At 34.2% G+C, this 23,502-nt stretch overlaps 1 protein-coding gene across 2 annotated transcripts in view; it reads right to left on the bottom strand.

Moving 5' to 3' along the window:
- Positions 1–2: 2 nt before the first annotated feature.
- LOC306878717 (extended synaptotagmin-1-like) overlaps positions 3–23,502 on the bottom strand; it is a 35,479-nt gene continuing 11,979 nt past the window's right edge. The window contains exons 19-52 of one of the 2 annotated variants that reach the window (XM_079431216.1): positions 22,539–22,624; positions 22,401–22,449; positions 22,219–22,308; positions 22,043–22,138; positions 21,689–21,760; positions 21,511–21,597; positions 21,256–21,402; positions 20,219–20,322; positions 19,021–19,174; positions 18,754–18,930; positions 18,587–18,669; positions 12,497–12,545; positions 12,288–12,377; positions 11,700–11,795; positions 11,545–11,616; positions 11,370–11,456; positions 9,173–9,319; positions 8,808–8,974; positions 8,582–8,714; positions 7,742–7,842; positions 7,516–7,624; positions 7,212–7,388; positions 6,944–7,026; positions 6,625–6,673; positions 6,449–6,538; positions 6,272–6,367; positions 4,738–4,809; positions 4,531–4,617; positions 4,011–4,157; positions 3,761–3,900; positions 3,534–3,665; positions 2,395–2,503; positions 2,077–2,126; positions 3–1,914 (exon numbers count right to left, since the gene is read on the bottom strand). In XM_079431216.1, the coding sequence (XP_079287342.1) occupies positions 1,887–1,914; positions 2,077–2,126; positions 2,395–2,503; positions 3,534–3,665; positions 3,761–3,900; positions 4,011–4,157; positions 4,531–4,617; positions 4,738–4,809; positions 6,272–6,367; positions 6,449–6,538; positions 6,625–6,673; positions 6,944–7,026; positions 7,212–7,388; positions 7,516–7,624; positions 7,742–7,842; positions 8,582–8,714; positions 8,808–8,974; positions 9,173–9,319; positions 11,370–11,456; positions 11,545–11,616; positions 11,700–11,795; positions 12,288–12,377; positions 12,497–12,545; positions 18,587–18,669; positions 18,754–18,930; positions 19,021–19,174; positions 20,219–20,322; positions 21,256–21,402; positions 21,511–21,597; positions 21,689–21,760; positions 22,043–22,138; positions 22,219–22,308; positions 22,401–22,449; positions 22,539–22,624 (3,456 nt within the window). In that variant the 3' untranslated portion in view covers positions 3–1,886. The remainder of the gene's footprint in view (positions 1,915–2,076; positions 2,127–2,394; positions 2,504–3,533; positions 3,666–3,760; positions 3,901–4,010; positions 4,158–4,530; positions 4,618–4,737; positions 4,810–6,271; positions 6,368–6,448; positions 6,539–6,624; positions 6,674–6,943; positions 7,027–7,211; positions 7,389–7,515; positions 7,625–7,741; positions 7,843–8,581; positions 8,715–8,807; positions 8,975–9,172; positions 9,320–11,369; positions 11,457–11,544; positions 11,617–11,699; positions 11,796–12,287; positions 12,378–12,496; positions 12,546–18,586; positions 18,670–18,753; positions 18,931–19,020; positions 19,175–20,218; positions 20,323–21,255; positions 21,403–21,510; positions 21,598–21,688; positions 21,761–22,042; positions 22,139–22,218; positions 22,309–22,400; positions 22,450–22,538; positions 22,625–23,502) is intronic. The other variant, XM_079431217.1, reaches the window with a different exon arrangement.

Genomic DNA, 23,502 nt, shown 5'->3' with positions numbered 1-23,502 from the left:
TTCTGATGCCATAACTGTTTTATTGACAGCTGTGAATATATGAGATAATACCGTACATTCAGAAATGTGGCAGTATGAGTAGTGCAGTTCAGCTGAATATGGTCGTCTTTAGCATGGTTTGGTTCTTTGGTATTTACTTATTTGCACATAAATCTCAACACATTACAGCATGTTTTAATGTAAAATATAAAACTTACATGGAAATAAAAGTAACATGCACTCAGTGATAGAAAGCAAATGGAATGCAGCAAAATATGAAATCAAACTAGTAAAGTAAGACGTATAACAAGAAACAAATACTGTACACTACCGTTCAAAAGTTTGGGGACTATGATTTTTTTTTTTGTTTATAAAAAGTATTTTTCTTAATGCTGCATTTATTTAATCAAAAATACAGTAAAATGTTTATTTTATTATTCATTGATGAAAAGAAATTTCAAAAGAACAGCATTTATTTAACCTTTGATCAATTTAATTTGTCTTTGCTGAATAAAAGTTTTAATTTAAGAAATCTCGCTGACCCCAAATTTTTGAATGGTAGTTATAGATATTATAAACATTATAAATCATGAAAACGTGAACGAAGCTCAGCAAAAGCATTTGTTTTTGGTTTAGCTCTTGTACAGGGTTCCCACCCTTTTAACTAATGAATTTCCATGACTTTTACAGTTGTGCATTATCACGATATCCAGCTATTAGTGGTTAAGTATCATTCAAATCATTTTAGACATTAGTGGAGCTTCATTTGTAACTCGGGTATCAATCCTTGGAATGAAGTGATTTAAACAACCAAACATGGAGTACAAAAGTCTCCAAACAGACAAAAATAGAGCCTGAGATCTGAATGCAGCTCAATGCATTTGATTCAACACATGACTCTGAAACCCAATGCCCAAGCATAACCAGAAATTTACACTCACTTTAGAAAGGTCCAGGGCGTCAACATTTTATGATGTTCCATGATTTTTGCAAGCCTGGAAATCTATTTAAATTCCCTGTTGTTTCAAGGTTTTCATAAGTATGGGAACCCTATGTATAGACCGTCATAAATGGTAAACATAAATGATTGCAAATAAAAATGACCACAAAATAACTCTTTTTAAGGCCTAAAATCTAACACAATGTAACATGCAAGCGTTAAAGTCATATTTTTGGCCAAAAAATGGACTTTCTAGATATTTGGCATCACAATGGACTACAGAAGCTGCATAAGCCATATGGATGTGTAAACAGCAGCTATTTATCCAAATGCAACACTATGATTGTGGTGACAGCACATAAAATATCTTAAATAGTGTTTAGGTGGTGATGTGTAGACTGTCTAAATAACACCACTTTATATTTTTGGTGCACAAATTTCTGTCAATTATAATGCTTCATAAATTTGTACATTTAGACCTAGTGTTGTATCCTTTCATTTTCAATAAAGAAGAAATATTTCTTTGCTTTAAAAAAAAACATGAAACCCATTTAAAACATACTTTTCCTTCTGAATTTAACACAAATGCAACGTCCTGCAACCTGCACATGAAGACGAGACTCTTTCCAGACACCTGCTCAACATTTATCTCTGTAAATACATACGGTTAACCAAACGGTTAGATATCACCTTTTGCTGTTATACTCTAAACTTGATTTGTCAATGTACCAGTATATTCAAATCACTAAGATCAATCATATCACATAATCCTGACTCAAAAATCATCTGCTGATAAATAAACAGATGGAGGAAAGAAATATATGTGTTTTGTGAAGTTATAAAAAAAAGGTGGAAGGGAAGCACCGGCAGCGATACACGACAGCAAAGTTAACCTGATGAACTTCAGGAAGAGGTTTAAGGTTGGCTGTGAAGTGCTCAGGTCAAGAACACGGTGTTCTAGTAAGAGCTAGTTCTGCTCTTCTTTCAGATCAAACCTGACAGAGAAACAAAAACAATTCATCCAAAAATGAAAATTCTGTCTTTGAAAAAGTTAAACCGATATCAGAACAAAATAAACAATACATAATAATTACATTGGAAAGTGTTGCTCAGAGGAAATATTTGTATGTTTGTGTATTAAAAGTACAAAAACTCACCATTCTGTGACTCCAGCGACTACATCAACATGTCCCAGGTCTATCTGCATCTATAAGAAGAAATCAACATGATTAAATAAATATTAGTAATACTGTAAAATTTCAATATACATATTATAAAATTATAAACATTAAAACAATTGAATACAGAAAAGTAACTCATAATTCAAGATAAATTCTCTGAAAACAAGTCTTATTATCTTATATGATTTTGTGCACATATATTTCAGTGTTAGGGAGTCTAGATATTTTAAACAGACAAGGACGTTTTTTTGCAGTATATTCCTATACAGCTGAAGTGAGCCCAGGCAGACTGACCTGACCGATCACGTCTTTGTCTCGATTCATGAAGGACGAGGATGCGTTTTTCACACAAACGCTGAGCTCTCGTCTCTGAGCGTCCTCCACGCTCATATCAAACTCAAACCTACAGAACGACAGCAGATGATGACACGCTCACTGGGTCAAGGTCTGATAAAAACCATCTAAAACCACTTCACATCTAAGACAAATCAAAAGAGAGATTTACACAATGCAATGTTTGAAGATGAATTAAACACATCAATATGTATTGGCCAGTGGTGGCCAAAAGTATTAGAGCACTAGTATTTTAAAATGGTTTTAAGTCAGTTATTTCTATCTTTTGCTGTTGTGTGTCAGTAGCAAATATCAGTTTACATTTCCAAACATTGATTTTGCCATTAATTGTAATAATCCAGTGAGTTTTTTATTTGCACAAGGAGTCTGACAACAGCAGAATAAATCCAGACTGAAGAGACTAAATCCAGAAGAATTGTGGCAACGTCTCCAAGACGCTTTAAGAGATCTCCCTGAGAAACTCTGCGCAAGTGCACCGAGGGCAAAAGCTGCTTTAAATGTAAAGGGTGCACACACCAAATGTTGATTTCATTTACTTAATAGAAGTTAATTGATAAAGAAAATCTATTTATGACGTTATTGACAGTATCCTCATTTGACAGCATTTTTACACAAGTGTCTAAAACTTTTAACAGTACTGTAGCTTTGCAGGTAGGTTTCTTGGAGACGTTGCCACAGTTCTTCTGGATTCAGTCGGTCTCAGTTTGTTCTGTTTCTTCATGTCATTCCAGATAGACTGGATGATGATCAGATCAGATAATATTTGTTTGTTTTTGTGAAAAGTGGGGACATCCCATAGGCGTAATGGTTTTTATACTGTACAAACTTTATGTGCTATTGCCCTACACCAACCCTACACCTAAACTTAGCCCTCACAGGAGACTGTGCATTTCTACTTTATTCCCAAAAAACTCACTCTGTATGATTTATAAGCGTTTTGAAAAGTGGGGACATGGGGCAATGTCCTGAAAAGTCACCTTCACCTTGTAATACCTGTGTCATTATACAAATTTATATATTTTTGTTACACAACAATGAGCACACACACACACACACACACACACACACACAGGTCTAACCTTTCATTGAACTCAGGGTTCAAATTTTTCTTCTTCACAGTTGTCTTTCTTTTCGTGGCCTTGCTTTTATCCGGCAGCAGAATGAGGGAGACGTAGGTGTCTAAGCTGTCCTTAGATGATGTAACCAGACCCCTGAAAACACACAAACACACAACGTCTTCATTTCACCTCAAACTTCAGACTTACAGAGGAGACTTCTAAACTTGTGATTTATAATCACACCAGACCTGCATGCGTGGATGATCACTGTCAGCTTCTTCTGGAAGGAAAGGGAGATCTTGATCTGACCGGTGGTGGCCATCTGCTTATTACTCAACACAGGACCTGAACCCATGGCCACTAAGGCGGCCATTTTTGAATCCAAGATCTGGATAAAAGAGAACATGTTGATTGTATTTACAGCATTGTGATATTACTTCTTGGCTGATTGACTAAAACAGCCATCAAAACGAGCGCAGATAGCTCAAGTTGACTAACCTTCAGCTGTGCCCTGAGTAGGATCTGGCTCTTCTGTGAAGCTCCATCCAGATCGAGCCATTGGTCCTTCAGTAGATCTGGTTTTGAAAGCAGCTCTCTGATTGGTACAACCAAAGAGCCCATGGGTTGGTCCCAAGCACTTGAGAGCTGCTCAGAATGACAATAAATCAAATCAGAGTCTGAAATAATCATAATTTAAGATGTGAAGCATAATGCAGAAACCCTTCTAGTTTAAACACAAATACTGTTGCATTCTCCGTGTTGCCACAAGGGCTCTTAAACGCTTCTTCTACAGTCAGTTTCTCTTTCAGGTCAACTACTGTCATGCTGAGCAAGTTAGTTTAGTTTTGTTGATGCATGTTAAGTATGTACTTAACCTGAAGCACACTAAGGCGTATACAATAATGCCAAGTTTAAATATACATTATCATATATTGCACCAAAGCCACTGAGAAAAACTGTAATGCATGCAATCTTCACAAAATGATATTAACTGCATTTCAGGCTAAAATATCCTCACCTTAATGACAAGTATGTCCTTTTTGGGGTCCTGAACCAGAAAGTCGAATGCTTCATTCCAGTAAGGAGAAGACGAGCGATCACACACCTTTACATGTGAGAGCACAGAAAAAATCATTTAAATATATTAAAATATTACAAATAAATAATATACCCTTTAACTTTTTATAAGACTGTATGATTGCTATTATAGATAAAAGTCTCCTGCCTTGGTTTTGTAAGTCGTTCCTCCAAGTACAAGTTCAGCAGCAGCTTTGGGTTCCTTTCCACTTTTCTTCAACTAGACATAAAACCATCAAGAATTAATGACAGGTTATTATTATTATTATTAAAAAAAAAAACTTTCATTACCTTTCCAATCATTAAAATAATTTATAGAGTAAAGATTTTGTTAATAAAGATCATTTATAGTCAGTGAAATAATTAATAAAGTAGAATAAATATACATATAGTGATATACATAATTAATACAAATAGTATGAAAGTATGTATAATATACAATATTTTTATAAAGCTCTTAAATAACATTTTATATATATATATACACACACACACACACACACACACACATATATATATACACTTCCGCTCAAAAGTTGGGCATCAGTAAGATTTTTTATGTTTTTTAAGGGAGTCTCTTCTGTCTCTTCTGCTTATCAAGGCTGTTTTTATTCAATCAAAAATACAGAAAACAGTAATATTGTGAAATCTTATTGCAATTTCTTAAATCAGTTTCCTATTTTAATATACAGTACTTTAAAATAGAATTTATTTCTGTGAGGCAGCGCTGAATTTTCAGCATCATTACTCCAGTCTTCAGTGTCACATGATCCTTCAGAAATCAGTATAATATGCTGATTTATTATGAGTGTTGAAACTATTGTGCTGCTTCATGTTGTTTTTTTTGGAACTTGTGATAATTTTTTTGATTCTTTGATTAATAAAAGGTTAAAAAGAGCAGCATTTGTTCAAAATAGAAATCTTTTCTAACAATATAAGTCTTTACTATGGCTTTTAATTCATTTAACACATCCCTCCTGAATAAAAGTATTAATTTCTAAAAAAAAAAAAAAAAAAAAATGTTCTGACCCCACACTTTTGAATAGCATTGTATATTGTAACACAAAATTATTTTTAAATAAATGCTGTTCTTTTTATCTTTTTATTAATCAGAGAATCCTAAAAAAAAATATTAAAGGTCCCAAAAAAATATGAAGCAGCACAACGGTTTCCAACATTGATTATAATCAGCATATTAAAATATTTCTGAAGGATCATGTGACACTGAAGACTGGAGTAATGATGCTGAAAGTTCAGCTTTTTAAAGTATATTAAAATAGAAAACTGTTGTTTTAAATTGCAATAATTCACAAAATAACATTTTTTTCTGTATTTTTGATTTGTATCAAATAGATAAAGCCTTGATGAGCAGAAGAGACTTCTTTAAAAAACATAAAAAATCTTACTGTTCCCAAACTTTTGACCGGCAGTGTAAATATACATATATATATAGTAATTTGATGTATGTATTATATAATAATAGATATTATATATACATATTAATATATAATTTTATACATACATGAATGCATATTTTTAAATAGCTTTAAAATATTTAAACATTATAGACATAAAATTCAAACATATTCTACTTTATTTAGTATTGACTAGAAATGGTCTTTTTTAATGCAATCTCTATAAATGATAGTTTATTGATAGTGTGTAGAAGTACATAGACTCACAGGCAGATCATGAGCTCTTTCTAAGTAAATAAACAACAACGCTGCTGACGGCACAGACTTGTTCTGGTAGGTCTGAGAGCTTTGCATCTGCATTACCTAGTAAAAAAAAAGACAAATTTTCGTATTAAGTCAATTTTATACATATATAACAGCTGTGTGCTTTTGTGAAAAACTGACTTGATCCAATCTATCCCGCTGTGTTGAGGTGGGAAGCCATTCCAGGACCAAATGGACTCGACCGTGTTTTATATCATTCAGAGTAAACCACTGGAAAAGAAAAGGCAGCAGGGACAGGTTCATGTGCTGACTGTGTTATGATCTTACAAACCAGAGCCAAATATGCTGATACTCACTTCATCATTGTACTGGGAACTGATGATATGTCCAAGTTTGAGCTTGAACCTGAACACACATGAAGACTAAGTAAAAGATCATTTATTTTATGAATACAGCATCTGAAATAAAGTGTTTTTAATGTTTAGAGTAAATTTCATTAAGATTTATCTGGGGCACATTTAACCCCAAAATCAACATAAGTTGAAAACAAATACTACCATGATATATATGAAATGGATGGGAAATGTGCCTAATTGTCCCCAAAAAAATATGCAATAATGCAAAAAATCTGGTTTCTGTGCTATAATGAGTAAAAAAGGCTGTAAATGTACTAACCTTCCAAGGAAATCATCAGATTCAAAATCCTTATCATATACCTCAAACTTCACGTCTAGATTATGATCAGGACTCAGAATCATCTAGTTAATAAAAACAGGAAATATAACTATAAATCTATTTTAAAGTAATGTCTTTTAAATTATTATTTTACATATAAGAATTTAAAATATTTAAGAAATGAGCATAAATACACATAAATCATAGCCATTACAGACATTTCTGCGACACTTTGATTTTTCCAAACTACATTTCCCAGCATTCCCACCTCATACATCTCGTTCCAGGTGGGGTTGAGGTTCTCCTTGATCACATGACTCTTAAAGGTTGTGTCTCCGATATGGATCTTGACATACGGGTCGCTCTTTCCCTTCACCATCCCTCCCATCATGTTATCCTTCGCTACCAGATCCTGAGCTTCCAAAAGATGGATACGCAGCACCCCCTATGGGACAGACATTAAACAATCATAACATTAGAAGAATTAGGACATGTTCCAACATGCTTAGATCTACACCTAAAAAATGGTATGCTGATCTAGGAATCTAAAAGTTCAAGAAAATACCACTCGCCTTGGTGCCAAAGCTGGGGTTATGTCTGGTCTTTTGGGGTCGAACGTCTGTAGAACTACTGACTTTTGACTCCTCTGCAAGAGCACTGGGGGAAACCTTCTTGTGAGACCTGTTTAACATGAACAAATCAATCTTTATATGATGGCCCATCATTATTATGAGTATTAATAATATATGACTTTGTTAATTAAAGCTAAATCAGGGTTGTATCAAATCTTTAACTCACTGCTCTTCTGGTTTTTGCTCTTCAGGGGCTGATCCAAATGTTTTGACTGGTTCCATGTATCCACCCTCATTGGTAGTGGAATCAGGAACTTTGCTGAGATCCTGTAAATGATAAGAAATAATCTGAGCTATTAAGGTTAACTAAAACTAAAACTAGAAAATAAAAATCCTTTGTTACTCAAAATAAAACATGTTAACTGAAATAAAATATCTTATTTCCAGTAGTTGCCAAAAACATTTTTCATTTTCATTTAGTACTTGATGTGCTGAAATAACTCAAACTGAAATAAAAATTAATAAAAACTATATAGATATAAAAAAAAAGAACTAAGAACAATGACAAAAACAGACTACAAAATTACTAAAAAACTAAAATGAGTAATTAAAAAAACTATAATAGTGTCAATTACACTAAGTTAACGCATATTATACATAATTAATAAAAAATATGGTCATCATTAATTTTCAACAAAACAATGTTTATTGCATTTAATCATTTAAGTAAAAAAAGAATTGCAAAAATTAGTTTTATGTTTAATGTAATATATAATTGATCTGAAATACTGTTTAAATTAAAAAATTCCAATTAAATAAATGTAAAACATTTCAATTCATTTAATAAAATTAAATAATTTAATAAGCTGAATTTATAATATAATTTAATAAATAATTTATATTATCACTAAATAAATTAAAATTGAAATAATGACATTATGATTAAAATAATTATTGATTTCAATTACTTAAAATAAATATTTTATTTTAATTAATTATTAATTTATTTTATATAATATTTTAAGTAAATTATACTTTACACACACACACACACACACAAACTAACCTCAGTGGCAGGCAGTGTTTTGGGTACAGATGGCGTGTGATGGTCATCTAGATCATGGGCGTCTGTTTGTTTCTGATGTTCTTGAGGAAGTGACACAGGTAGTGGTAAAGTAAAGGCTGCCAGTTGACTGACTCTGTTCATCACAAACACAATCAGTCTGGTTTAGTTCTCAAGATAAAACCATATGACTGTTAAGAAATCAGTAATCATAACAAAACAATCGAACCCTTTTGGTGGCAGCGTTTTCTTCTCAGACTCCTTACTGACTGCAGCTTGTGAGTGTTCAACAGTGACTGGAGCGTTTTCTTCTTGCTGTTCACCCACTGAACGCTCTTCTTCAATAACAGGCTTTTTACGATGAAGGACACTTGTATCCAGACTTGAGTCCAAAATCTGATATTAAACAAGTTTAATTTAAACATTTGCAAATGTCTTCTGGTCTCAATTTGACACACCAACATGAAACTAATTGCGAGAGATCCATATACAATATATATTTTTTATTTTAAGAACTGAAATGCAATTTGAAAAAGACAATTAGTAAGTTATCCTGTAACAGTTTAGAAAAAGCAATACGAATCATTGTTTGACCTTAAGTTGTGCCCTCAGCAGAATCTGACTGTCTTGACCTGCTCCATCCAGACTCAACCACTGGTCCATCAGTAGATCTGGTTTTGAAAGCAGCTCTCTGATTGGTAGAACGACAGAGCCTAAGGGCTGCTCAAAGGCACTTGAAAGCTACGAGGAAACGAGAGAAAAGATGAACAAAGATACAATCCATTATGAATATCTATTATGATATACAGTGCCTTGTGAAAGTATTCACACCCCTTCATTTTATTCACATTTTGTTATGTTGCTGCCTTATGTTAAACTGCTTTAAATTACTTTTCCCCCCACATCAATCTACACTCCATACACCATATTGATAAGACAAAAATAGAATTGTCACAACTTCGTAAATTTATTAAAAATAAAAAACTCAGGTACATTGCATAAGTATTCATACCCTTAACTAAATATTTAGCTGAAGGACCTTTACAGTCTCAAGTCTTTTTTGTTTGATGCGACAAGCTTTGCTCATCATCATTTGGCAATTATCTGCCATTCTTCTCACCTCTTCACCTCTCAAGCTCGTTCAGGTTGGATGGGGGCAGACACACATTTTCAGGTTTCTCCAGAAATATTTGATTGGGTTCAAGTTCAGGCTGTGGCTGGGCCACTCAAAGACATTCACAGAGTTGTCTATAAGCCACTCTTGCTGTGTGCTTAGGGTCACTGTCCTGTTGGAAGGTGAACCTACTGCCCAGTCTGAGGTTCTGAATGCTCCGGACTGGGTTTTCATTAAGGCTATCTCAGTATTTTGGTGCATTGAGCTTTTCTTCTATTCTGATGAGTCCCTCAGTCCCTGCTGCTGAAAAACAGCTCCATAGCATGAGCCTGCTACCAGCACACTTTACTTTTGGGATGGTACTCTGCAGGTGATGAGCAGAGCTGGTTCCCTTCAAACATGATGCTTAGAATTGAGGTTCATCAGACCAGAGAATCTTATTAGTCTGAGGGTCCTTTAGGTGCTTTCTTTGTAAATTCCAAGTGTGTTTTATTTTGTCTTCACTGAGGAGAGGATTGAGTCTTGCCACACCGCCAAAAAAAGATTTCTCCTATCTCCACATATGATCATGGAGCTCAACTAGAGTGACCATCAGGTTCGTTGTCACCACTCTAACCAAAGCCCTTCTCCATCAATTGCTCAGTTTGGCCAGGAGGCCAGCTCTAAGAAGAATCCTGGTTGTTTCATACTTCTTCCATTTAAGGGTAAAGGAGAATACATGCTTCTGTGACCCTTCAATGAAGCAGAATTTTTTTTCTGAACTCTTCCCCAGATGTGTGGCTTGACACAAACCTGTTTCTGAGCTCTACAGACAGTTATTTTGACCCCAGGGCTTGGTTTTTGCTCTGATATACATTATCAGCTGTTAGACCTTTTATTAAGACGTGTGTGCCACAGGTTACCTTCACTCAAAGTCTAGTAACACCTACAAGCAATATGAATGCTCCTGAGCTAAATTCCAACTGTCATAAGGGTATGAGTACTTATGCAATGGAATCCTTTAAGTTATTTTATTTTAATAAATTAGCAAAGATGTTAAAAAACGTTTTTTTTTTTTTTTCTTTACCATTATAGTGTATGGAGTGAGATTGATGTGGAAAAAAGTCATTTAAAGCAGTTTAACATAAGGGAGCAATATAAAACGTGAAAAAAATTAAGGGGTACCTTTGCAAGGCACTGTATATAAGGGGTTTTGATGCATAATGTGTCCATGGACTATATCAATATTGAAAAGTCAAGTTAAAATTTATATTAATGTACATGGGAAAGTGTACATTTTAGGTCCTGTAACTAATCGTCATTTACTAAATGGTCCAACAGTGTGACAAATGATATAATATATAATAATATGATATACATATAAATGTTTAAAAATATTGTAAATAATAAAAATAATTAGTAATAATATTATAATTAAAAATAACATATTAAAAGTACAAATATTTAATACAGTCTCTCAATATGTGGTAAAAAATAAAAAAATTACATTACATAAAATAATACTAATAATGAGACAATTAATTCTTATATTATACATATTATAAATAATCGATGTAATATATAATAAAAGCATCAACCATAATAATTCTAAAAGGATAATTAAAATGCTATTTTAAACAGTTTTAGATGGATTATATCATGTTGACTACCTAAATATCTGAACTCCATCTATTTTACCTTTACAATAAGAATCTCCTCTGTAGGGTTGTGAACCAGGAAGTAGAAAGCTTCACTCCACTCAGGAGATGTGGAGCGGTCACACACCTTTAAAAAGACCAGCAAAGAAGTTGCTTTTATTAAGGGTCAGAAATTGACACTAAACAGATTCTTTACAAAAGGCACAAATTCCCACCTTGGTTTTATGAGAAATGTCACCTAACACCAGCTCTGCAGCAGCTTTAGGCTCCTTTCCACTCTTCTTCAGCTGCACACATGACAGAATTACGACAGTTCCATCCAATATAGCATAACTGTATTTGTGCAGGATAATGCTTATATGAGACGCACCGGCAGGTCGTGAGCTCTCTCCAAGAGAATGAAGAACAGAGCTGCTGACGGCACAGATTTGTTCTGGTATAAATGATCTGACTGTAACTGCAGAGCCTGACGTGAAGAAACCAAGAAAATAAATTCTAACACCAAATTAAACTGTACAAAATTCATTCACATTAAACATACTAAGAAATAAATAATAAATGCATTAAAATTTTATTTTTAATTATTTAGTTTTAAAATCATGACATCAAAATCTAACAATTTGTCCTGATCTTACATGCAAAATGAGTAATTAAATGTATTATTCATTAATGCAAAATGGCTAATGCATTCATTATTTTTACTGAAAGCTAATCTTGACACAGTGTATTCATACAGCACGAGTCTCACTTGACAAGTAAAATTAAAAAGTAAACTACAAAAATAGCAAATTAAATTATATAAATACATAATTTAATTTAAAAAATTAAATCACCAAATAAAACACTTTACTCTAAAATCTAGATGGCTTGCATACAGACCAAACTACTTTTAGAACTCAAAAACATGTCATGCATAAGTCTGCATAATATAATACAATTTTCCAGATTTAATAATGACCTTTTGTAGTCTGTCAGGTTGTGTGGCTGTGGGCAGCCACTCCAGAATCATGTGAACCCGGCCATGTTTGACGTCCTTCAGAGAAAACCACTGACACAGAGAAAGGAAACACAATGAAATTTGCAAAACTAAAAATGCAATATGTCTAAAATGCTCAAAATTAAAACATTAAAGAGAATGAGGAAAGATATTGGTGATAATTCACTCACTTTGTCAGTCAGCTGAGACTGAATGATCTCCTGTAAGCTGATCTTGACGCTGTGGCCAAGCAAAATTCATTTGCATTACATGACATGGACCAGCATCACATCAAACATACAACACAGTAGTAATAAATGGTAAATATAGCTGCGAGCAGCGATGACGGGCCCAAGCCGTCAGCATACGCCACCCCGGTGGCATCGATAAAACGGTGCCCAGCGAGCACAAGCATCACAGTAACCCTCTGGCAGTTTGGTTTTAAGGGATACGGCAATTAAAGGGTTAATCCAAACCATCAACTCTGTGAAACACACACACACAGAACAACATATAAAACTTTAAATTCTGTGAAAATATATTTTTCATTGGTAGTTGATGTTAGTTAATGCATTTACTAATGCTAACAAATGAGAAATTATTATAGTTACCAAAGGTTTTAATGATTTATAAGCTTTTTTTAATGATTTATTTTTCCATTAACTAACATGAATAATTTTTTCTAACACAAATTAATAAAGTAAAAAATATATTGTTAATATTTAATGTTATTTGTGAATTAACCAATGTTAAAAAACAACATTATTTAACTGTTGTTAATTTACATCATTAATAAATATATACCATTTAATGTTTATCAAAATCAATTCCAAAATGTGTTAATATATTATTACATTTTAAAGTTTTATTTTTTGAACATGACTATTTTTCTAATATTAAAAATATTTTGTTCATTGTTAGTTCATTGTAAGTTCATACTATCAATGAAGAATTAACATGCTGTAAAAAATACATTTTTCATTGTTAGTTCATGTTAATTAATGCATTCCCTACTGTTAACAAATGAGACTTAATTATAAAGTGTTATCAAAACCTTTAATGCTTTATAAGCATTTTTTAAGGATTTTATTGAGAAGTTTAAACAGACCCTCTCTCTCTCTCTCTCTCTCTCTCTCTCTCTCTCTCTCTCTCTCCCTCCACACTCACTGAACTCACACAGTCAGTCACCCACCCAGTCACCTACCGCACACATTAGAAGCACAGAGACAGGAGAACTCTGATAAGTTTGAAAATGTTCTCCTCTGTATAGTGTATTGTAAATTCATGGAATTAATAACATATCCTCAGACTGTATTGTTCTGTGTATGTAATTTTTTATGAAGTGTTTTGAAGCTGCTCTTAAAAGATAAAAAAAAAGAAAAGTGTTATTTTTTACTGTGACTTTAATAAATTGCCATTAAATCACCGTTCAAGATATCCTAAATCCGTCCGCAATGTAGTATCTTCAGTATCTTGGAAGCATGTGAAAAAATGTTTGGTGTGAATTGTTGGTTTCTGCTTGGGAGGAGTATGAATTTGTTTACAGCCCGTTTAAAAAAAAAAAAAAACACAAAAAAAAAAATAGCCGATTTCCTGTTGGTCGTAGCTAATGACTGTAAATTAGAAAGTTGTCCGGATTAATAAGAACAATTTATGTACCGAGTTTGGTGTCTGTAGCTATCATTATATATATATAATCATTAATAATTATATACCATTTAATGTTGATGAATATTAATTCCAAAATGTGTTTATATATTATTACATTTTAAAGTTAATCTTTTGAACATGATTATTTTTCTAACATTAAAAAGATTAATAAATGCTTTAAAAAAAAAGTTCTTTGTTAGTTCATACTATCATGGAAGAATTAACATGCTGTAAAAATATATTTTTCATTGTTAGTTCACGTTAATTAATGCATTTCCTAATGTTAAGAATTGAGACCTTATTATAAAGTGTTATCAAAATCTTTAATGATTTATAAGCATTTTTTAAAGATTTTAAAAAAACAGACCCTCTCTCTCTCTTTCTCTCTCTCACCCACTGCCTCAATCCACACAGTCACTCACACAGTCACTCACAGCCCACCCCACCCCCACCCCTCACTCAGCTGCAGGCTGACAGGACCTCTCACTCAGAAGCATTATATCAACTCTCTGATAGTTTTTAAATTTTCTCCTAAGCATAGTGTATTGTAAATTCATGAAATTAATCACATATTCTCAGACTGTATTGTTCTGTGTATGTAATTTTTTATGAAGTGTTTGGAAGCTGCTCTTAAAAGATAAAAAAAAATAAAAATTATCTTTTTTACTGTAACTTTAATAAATTGCCATTAAATCATCGTTCAAGATATCCTAAATCCGTCCGCAATTTAGCATCTTCAGTATTTTGGCATCATGATAAAAAATGTTTCGTGTGATTTCCGTGTTTCTGCTTGGAGGAGTATTAATTTGTTTACAGCCCGTTTTAAAAAAAAACCCACATTAAAATAAATATAGCCGACTTCCTGTTGGTCGTAGCTAATGACTGTAAATTAGAAAGTTGTCCGGATTAATAAGAACAATTTATGTACCAAGTTTGGTGTCTGTAGCTAAAACTAACCCCCCCATTTTTGACAAAAGGTGGCGCTAAAGAGTGCCTCTTCCACGCCCGTTTATGAGCTTTTTCCAGTGTCTAACTATCATTAATACTCATATGTGTGTTGAGTTTCATGACATTCTAAACATGTTATCTGCCTCAAAATCACCAGAAACGAATTTTCAACTTTGACACGTTGCCATGGCAACATAAGTTTAGATATCAATATTGCCTTCACAGTTTTACATCGGCCGTGTTTTGACATTATTCTGGTGAAGTTTGAAGCAAATCGAGTAAAAATAAGATGCTGAATTCAAAGCATTTTGAAAACGACACACTTCCTGCAGCCAGTTGGTGGCGCTATAACTTTCAGTCATTATAGTCACATCTATCCGATCGGCATCATACAACGAACAAATCACTGAAGTTTGATCAACATCATACAATGTATGTGGACGTTATTAGGCATTTCCTGGGTCTCATTTTTCGCCATAACTTCATCGCCTCGCCACGGGCAAACCGTTCGACATATCAAAAATATCTTCGCAATTTAGCGTCCCCAATGTCTTGAGATCATGTTCACCGAGTTTGGTGGCAATCGTATGGAAATCCTCAGAGGAGTATATCAAATTCCAGAGCATGCGCTTTTTAAACAGCCCTGAATAGCCGACTTCCTGTTGGGCGGAGCCTATGACATGCTGCGCGGAAGTTGTTCAGCTCAATGAGTTCTATATGTGTACCGAGTTTCATATGAATACGTGCAAGTATGTGTGAGCTATACATCAAGTTTTCTGACAATTTTCCAGGGGGCGCCGTAGAGCCCCTGTGCCACGCCCGGGTCCCAGCCTCAGCGGCGTCCTAATGGCCGCAGGTTCCAATGTGCGTGCCAATTTTCGAGAGTTTTCGGGCACGTTAAGGCCCCCAAAAGTGCCCGGATGATTGAAATAAAAAAAAAAAATAAAAAAAAAAAAAAAAATAAATATAGCTGCAAGCAGCGATGACGGGCCCAAGCCGTCAGCATACGCCACCCTGGTGGCATCGATAAAACGGTGCCCAGCGAGCACACGCATTACAGTAACCCTCTGGCAGTTTGGTTTTAAGGGATACGGCAATTAAAGGGTTAATCCAAACCATCAACTCTGTGAAACACACACACACACACACAGAACAACATATAAAACTTTAAATTCTGTGATTGTTCTGTGTATGTAATTTTTTATGAAGTGTTTGGAAGCTGCTCTTAAAAGATAAAAAAAAAAGTTTTCTCTTTTTTCTGTAACTTTAATAAATTGCCATTAAAACACCGTTCAAGATATCCTAAATCCGTCCACAATTTAGCATCTTCAGTATTTTGGCATCATGAGAAAAAATGTTTGGTGTGATTTCTGTGTTTCTGCTTGAAGGAGTATGAATTTGTTTACAGCCTGTTTAAAAAAAAAACCCACATTAAAATAAATATAGCCGACTTCCTGTTGGTCGTAGCTAATGTCTGTGAATTAGAAAGTTGTCCGGATTAATAAGAACAATTTATGTACCGAGTTTGGTGTCTGTAGCTATCATTATATATATATCTATATAAACATTAATAATTATATACCATTTAATGTTGATCAATATTAATTCCAAAATGTATTAATATATTATTAAATTTTAAAGTTTATCTTTTGAACATGACTATTTTTCTAACATTAAAAAGATTAATAAATGCTTTAAAAAAAATTGTTCTTTGTTAGTTCATACTATCATGGAAGAATTAACATGCTGTAAAAATATATTTTTCATTGTTAGTTCACGTTAATTAATGCATTTCCTAATGTTAAGAAATGAGACCTTATTATAAAGTGTTATCAAAATCTTTAATGATTTATAAGCATTTTTTAAAGATTTTAAAAAACAGACCCTCTCTCTCTTTCTCTCTCTCACCCAGCTCCTCAATCCACACAGTCACTCACACAGTCACTCACACCCCACCCCACCCCCTCACTCAGCTGCAGTGACAGGGAGCTCTCACTCAGAAGCAGCTCTGATAGTTTTTTAATTTTCTCCTCTGCATAGTGTATTGTAAATTCATGAAATTAATCACATATTCTCAGACTGTATTGTTCTGTGTATGTAATTTTTTATGAAGTGTTTGGAAGCTGCTCTTAAAAGATAAAAAAAAAAAAGTTTTCTCTTTTTTACTGTAACTTTAATAAATTGCCATTAAATCATCGTTCAAGATATCCTAAATCCGTCCGCAATTTAGCATCTTCAGTATTTTGGCATCATGATAAAAAATGTTTGGTGTGATTTCAGTGTTTCTGCTTGGAGGAGTATTAATTTGTTTACAGCCCGTTTTAAAAAAAAATCCACATTAAAATAAATATAGCCGACTTCCTGTTGGTCGTAGCTAATGACTGTAAATTAGAAAGTTGTCCGGATTAATTAGAACAATTTATGTACCGAGTTTGGGGTCTGTAGCTAAAACTAACCCCCTCATTTTTGACAAAAGGTGGCGCTATAGAGTGTCTCTTCCACGCCCGTTTATGAGCTTTTTCCAGTGTCTAACTATCATTAATACTGATATGTGTGTTGAGTTTCATGACATTCTAAACATGTTATCTGCCTCAAAATCACCAGAAACGAATTTTCAACTTTGACACGTTGCCATGGCAACATAATTTTAGATATCAATATTCCCTTCACAGTTTTACATCGGCCGTGTTTTGACATTATTCTGGTGAAGTTTGAAGCAAATCGAGTAAAAAGAAGATGCTGAATTCAAAGCATTTTGAAAACGACACACTTCCTGCAGCCAGTTGGTGGCGCTATAACTTTCAGTCATAATAGTCACATCTATCCGATCGGCATCATACAACGAACAAATCACTGAAGTTTGATCTACATCATACAATGTATGTGGACGTTATTAGGCATTTCCTGGGTCTCATTTTTCGCCATAACTTCATCGCCTCGCCACGGGCAAACCGTTCGACATATCAAAAATATCTTCGCAATTTAGCGTCCCCAATGTCTTGAGATCATGTTCACCGAGTTTGGTGGCAATCGTATGGAAATCCTCAGAGGAGTATATCAAATTCCAGAGCATGCGCTTTTTAAACAGCCCTGAATAGCCGACTTCCTGTTGGGCGGAGCCTAAGACATGCTGTGCGGAAGTTGTTCGGCTCAATGAGTTCTATATGTGTACCGAGTTTCATATGAATACGTGCAAGTATGTGTGAGCTATACATCAAGTTTTCTGACAATTTTCCAGGGGGCGCCGTAGAGCCCCTGTGCCACGCCCGGGTCCCAGCCTCAGCGGCGTCCTAATGGCCGCAGGTTCCAATGTGCGTGCCAATTTTCGAGAGTTTTCGGGCACGTTAAGGCCCCCAAAAGTGCCCGGATGATTGAAATAAAAAATAAAAAAAAAAATAAAAAAAAAAAAAATAATAATCCTTAGAAGAACAATAGGGCCCTGCGCCTTACTGGCTTGGGCCCTAATAATCCTTAGAAGAACAATAGGGCCCTGCGCCTTACTGGCTTGGGCCCTAATAAATTAGCTTTTATATTTATATTTCCATTTTTTATGTTAAATTTAGTTTGCATTTTCATAACATAAACTTCTCATCTAATATTTACAATTTATTTCTCAACTTTATTTCAATGAACACAAAGTTTTTTTTATAGTTTGAGTCAGCAATAACAACACTACCACATACCTCCCTAAAAAGTCATCTTTGTCCACATCCTTGTCGAAAACCTCCACAAGGACATCAGAGGTCGACCTGGAGGTCAGAACCAACTGGAAAAAGCATTGATTACATGATATTATTTTTAAAACCATGTTTAACATCAACTAAAAAAACCTTTGAGGACCTAAACCCACCTCATACATCTCGTTCCAGGTGGGGTTGAGGTTCTCCTTGATCACATGACTCTTGAAGATTTTGTCTCCGATATGAATCTTGACATACGGGTCGCTCTTCCCCTTCACCATCCCTCCCATCATCTTGTCTTTAGCAACCAGATCTTCAGCTTCCAGCAGGTGGAGGCGGAGCACGCCCTAAAAAAACATCAAATCACCCCACTGTGTCGTTTTGTTTGCATTTATAAGCCATATTAACAGTCCGCCATCCATCTGCGCATTCCTCACCTCGGCACCAAAGCTGGGGTCAGGGCTGGTGTGCAGGGGTTGAAGGTCATCTGAACTGGAAACTTCTGGGACCTCCGTGACCTCCTCCTCTTCTGGGACTGACACAGAGGAAGTCCTGCTGACAGGAGATGGTGGGACCTCCTCAATACTAGACCTAAACCCCCCCAAACAAACACAGACACACACGTCAAAGTCAAAGTAAGTTTATTGTCTTTTCAGTAACATAAAATGCAACAACATGAACAGGAAACATGGTTCCTCTTAAAAATCAATCCATATATACACTTAACAGTCAACTATAATCAATAAACAACCACACTTACTTAAGTCATCTGTTTATGATAACAATTATTATTAATTATTACTAACAGTCGATGGATTTCATCATTAATTTTTAAAGGGGTCATCGGATGCTAAATTCACTTTTCAAGTTGTTTGAACATAAATGTGTGTTAGAAGTGTGTGTGTACACATCCATCCTATAATGATACAAATCCACCCAGTGTTTTTTTTAAATCCCTATTTTAAAATCCTCTCTCTCAAATCAGGCTGATCTGAGGTTCCTGTCAGAATGACGTAGATCTGTACAGACCGCTCCCACGAGAGTTGATTGACAAGGCCGTTTTACCTTAGACCCACCCTAAGTGAGCTGAGAGCTGTTCGCCATTGTGTCGACGGTGCAGGGGAAGACAAGATGTCTCCAATCAAGCAATTGAAGTGTTTGGTTGTTGGATGTAATAATGAATATAGCAGTCGTCATTTACTCCCAACATCTGAGCTGCTGAAGATGCAGAGGATTAACGTTACTTTCATTCTGAAGTGAATGCGCCGATCCCCGATCTGCTATGTTTGCCTGAATCATTCATGATCCAGCTTTATCTACAGAAGAAGTGAGTATAAGTTTTTTTTTATGAATCTTTGCAAATCGCCTTTCCTAATAATGTGCTAGTAAGCTAGTTTCCCGGCTGAAGTTTAGTATGCTTCATAGATATATATACCTAGATGCCTCATTATCGACTGTTTCTAAAACATCAACTTGTGCAAAATGGGCATCCGATGACCCCTTTAAGAGAAATTACGAATAAAATATCAGTTGTCAGTTCTGCAGATCTATTTATTTTAATTAGGAACTTCAGTTTAATGCACTGTTTATTAAATATTATTAATAAAGAAATGTTTGAATTTCTCCTCCTCTCACTTCTGCACTAATTCCTCCTCCTGTTTTCTTCTAAGGCTGGACGCTTCAGGACGTTTCGGCTCCTCGTGGTCTTCAGAGCTCTCTGTCTCTTTAGGGCAAAGAATCTACAACATAAGATAACACCACATCAAGGCACAGTTCAAGCAAACATCATGCACTTATGATCAAACTCTATTGTTTTTTATTTGAAAACCAAATTTTAAATGATATTTTGCAGAATGTACAGGCTGCTCTTTTGAATCTACAATTCAAAAATTAGGAGTCAGTTAGATTTTGAAGTAATATTAATGAATAATTTGAATAATTCTTAAATCAAGATGCATTTATATGAGAAGCAACATGACATAAGAAGTCGTGTTTTTTGTGAAACTGAACAAAATGGTTATGGTTGAAACAAGAATATCTGCCCAAGTGCTCAGAAAAACTGAACTGAAACGGAAACGGAAATTTTTAATACCCCATTGACTTAAATAAATGTGTCTTGACTTAAGGATGTTTAGCTATTTGTATTGGAATACACAAATATAGAAGATTTCAGTTTCAGTTCATATTATTCCGTTTTTGCAGTGCATGCAAGATTTAATGCCATGACTGTATGAATTTTAAAAAAGGCAGTTTTTTTTGCAGAAACCTTGTAAAAGAAATGAATACTTTTATTCAGGAATTAATGCATTAAATTGATCAAAAGTGATAGTTTAGAATGTTATAAAAGTTTTCCATTTCAAATAAATGCTGTTCTTTCGAACTTTCGAACATCAAGAAAGAAAATAAATGCATCATGGTATTCAAATGTATTTATTTATTTTTAATTAAGCGGCAATGGAGTGTAATGAGTAAGAATAATAAAACATTTTTAAAAATTAAGCTTTGCATCACAGAAATAAATTACATTTTAGAATATATAAAACCATTATTTTAAATTGTAATAATATTTCACAATATTACTGTTTTTACTGTATTTTTGATCAGATAAATGCAGTCTTGGTCAGCAGAAGAGACTTTCAAATAATATGAATATGTATGCATGTGTGTTTTACCTTCAGCTGAGCTCTGACCAGAATCTGACTCTGGGGTGACGCTCCATCCAGATCGAGCCACTGGTCCAGCATCAGATCTGGTTCAGAGAGAAGCTCTTTGATGGGAATCACCACAGATCCCAGAGAGAAGTCCCAATTGTGGGACAACTGAAGAGAAAACGTGAGGTAGAAAGGTTAAAGTCAGGTCGTAAGGTGTGTTGCAAGCCAAACACTACAGTTGTATAACATAAAAATGTGCTGTTTGCATTCTCTTACCTTCACAACAAGGTCTTCGTTCAATGGATCTCGAACCAGGAAGTGAAATGCCTCGTCCCATTGGGGAGAGATGGTGCGGTCAGAGACCTACATCACACAATGTCAGTAAAGAAAAAGAAAGTCAACTCTATCCACACAACATTAATCAATCAATCCAACAGCAAAAACTGTTTCTTACCGTGGTTCTATGAGAAGTTCCTCTCAAAATCAGCTCAGCTCCAACTTTAGGCTCCTTTCCACTCTTCTTCAACTAAACAAACAGAGACATTTTTTAATCAATTGAATGCATCTTTGCTATATAAACAATCATTTATTTTCAAAAATAGCAGCTGTAAGATCATTTGAGAAATGTTTGACTTCATATTGAGATCTCTGTCTTCTGATTGGCAAATCTGAGCACAGTTATATTATAGAGGTGAACCATGCAAGATTACTGGAAGATTACAAGATTGTCTTTTTGTCAGGAGAAAAATCTGAGAGACAGGAAGATCCCAGTCTAACAACTGAGATGTTAAAGAGATATCATACTCACAGGAAGCTCATGTGCGCGCTCCACATACACAAACAGGAGAGCGGCAGTCGGCACTGTCTTATTCAGGTATGAGCTCTTTGACTGGTGCTGCAACACCTGACGAATAATCACCAAGTTAACCAGTTTTATCAAAGCATTGTCAGCACTGAACGAGGACGAGATACGGTTCTGCTCACCTGCTGTAGTTTCTCTGGTTGTGTTACAGTGGGCAGCCATTCCAGAGCGAGATGAACACGGCCACGCTTAACATCGCTCAGAGTAAACCACTGACACACGAACACAGACACAAAAGCATATGTATCAGTATATTAATGCAGGTTATTTTTAGACGTATTACTACTAATGCACATATACTCACCTCGTTAATGTATTCGGAGCTAATTATATCACTTAGATTCATCTTCAGCCTAAAAGAAAAACAATACATCCCTAAATAATGCTAAAACAAAACAATGTTTAGAATTCTTATGGATTATATTGACAGCAGCCCTCATACCTGCCCATAAAGTCATCTTTCATGTCCATGTCCCTATCACAAACTTCCAAGGTCAACTCCTGACCAGGAAGCTGCGTCAAAACCACCTTAAAATATCAATGGGAAATAAAAAAGTTAGAAATACAAGTAAAAAGTCCCACAGAGAAATGTTTTGAACACTTGCATAGCCTGTAATTTGTATACAGGCTAATATTTTTTATAAAAAATAACACATAAACTGTATGTAACTATACACATTAACAGTTATTTTTTTATATTTTATATAGTATTATTATTTATATAAATATAGTATTATAGTAAATAATATCAATAAATATAGTAAATATAGTATATATATAAAAATATATATATAGAGAGAGAGAGAGAGAGAGAGAGAGAGAGAGAGAGAGAGAGCGTTATTTTTATTTATTAAGGAAAAAAGTTCCACAAATAAATGTTTTGAACATTTGCATAGGACATAATTTGCAGAATATACTATATAAAGGCTACTATTTTTTTTTAAATAAAATATTAAATAGTATGTAAACAGTATATATATCCACTGGCATGCAAGTTATTTTTAGAGTTAACTATAAACTATTTTAATATCATTATTAATGCTTGGTTTTCATGTCAATCACTTCTTTATGCTTGTAAAGCCCTTGAATTGCATTGTGAACAGTATGCAACATGCAAAAATACACATTTCAAACATTGTTGCATGACCATATTAGGTTTTTAAAACAAATAAACATAAATATATTATGCATATTTAATTCAATGTGTCATATCCAGTTATAATTTTGGAAATAAATAAGGTTATTTTATATTTGTAATTAAATTTTTTATGAAAATGACTTGTATACAGCAAATTTTTAGCAAATGACTGCATGGCTAAAGAAAATATTAAATATATGTACATACAAAAAACTGCACAAATTGCATGAGTAGTACGGTAGCATGCCACTCCAGACAAAGCCATAGT

This window comes from Barbus barbus, assembly GCF_936440315.1.
Source record: "Barbus barbus genome assembly, chromosome: 13".
Lineage (NCBI taxonomy): Eukaryota > Metazoa > Chordata > Actinopteri > Cypriniformes > Cyprinidae > Barbus > Barbus barbus.
This window is presented reverse-complemented; position numbering and strand designations above follow the sequence as displayed.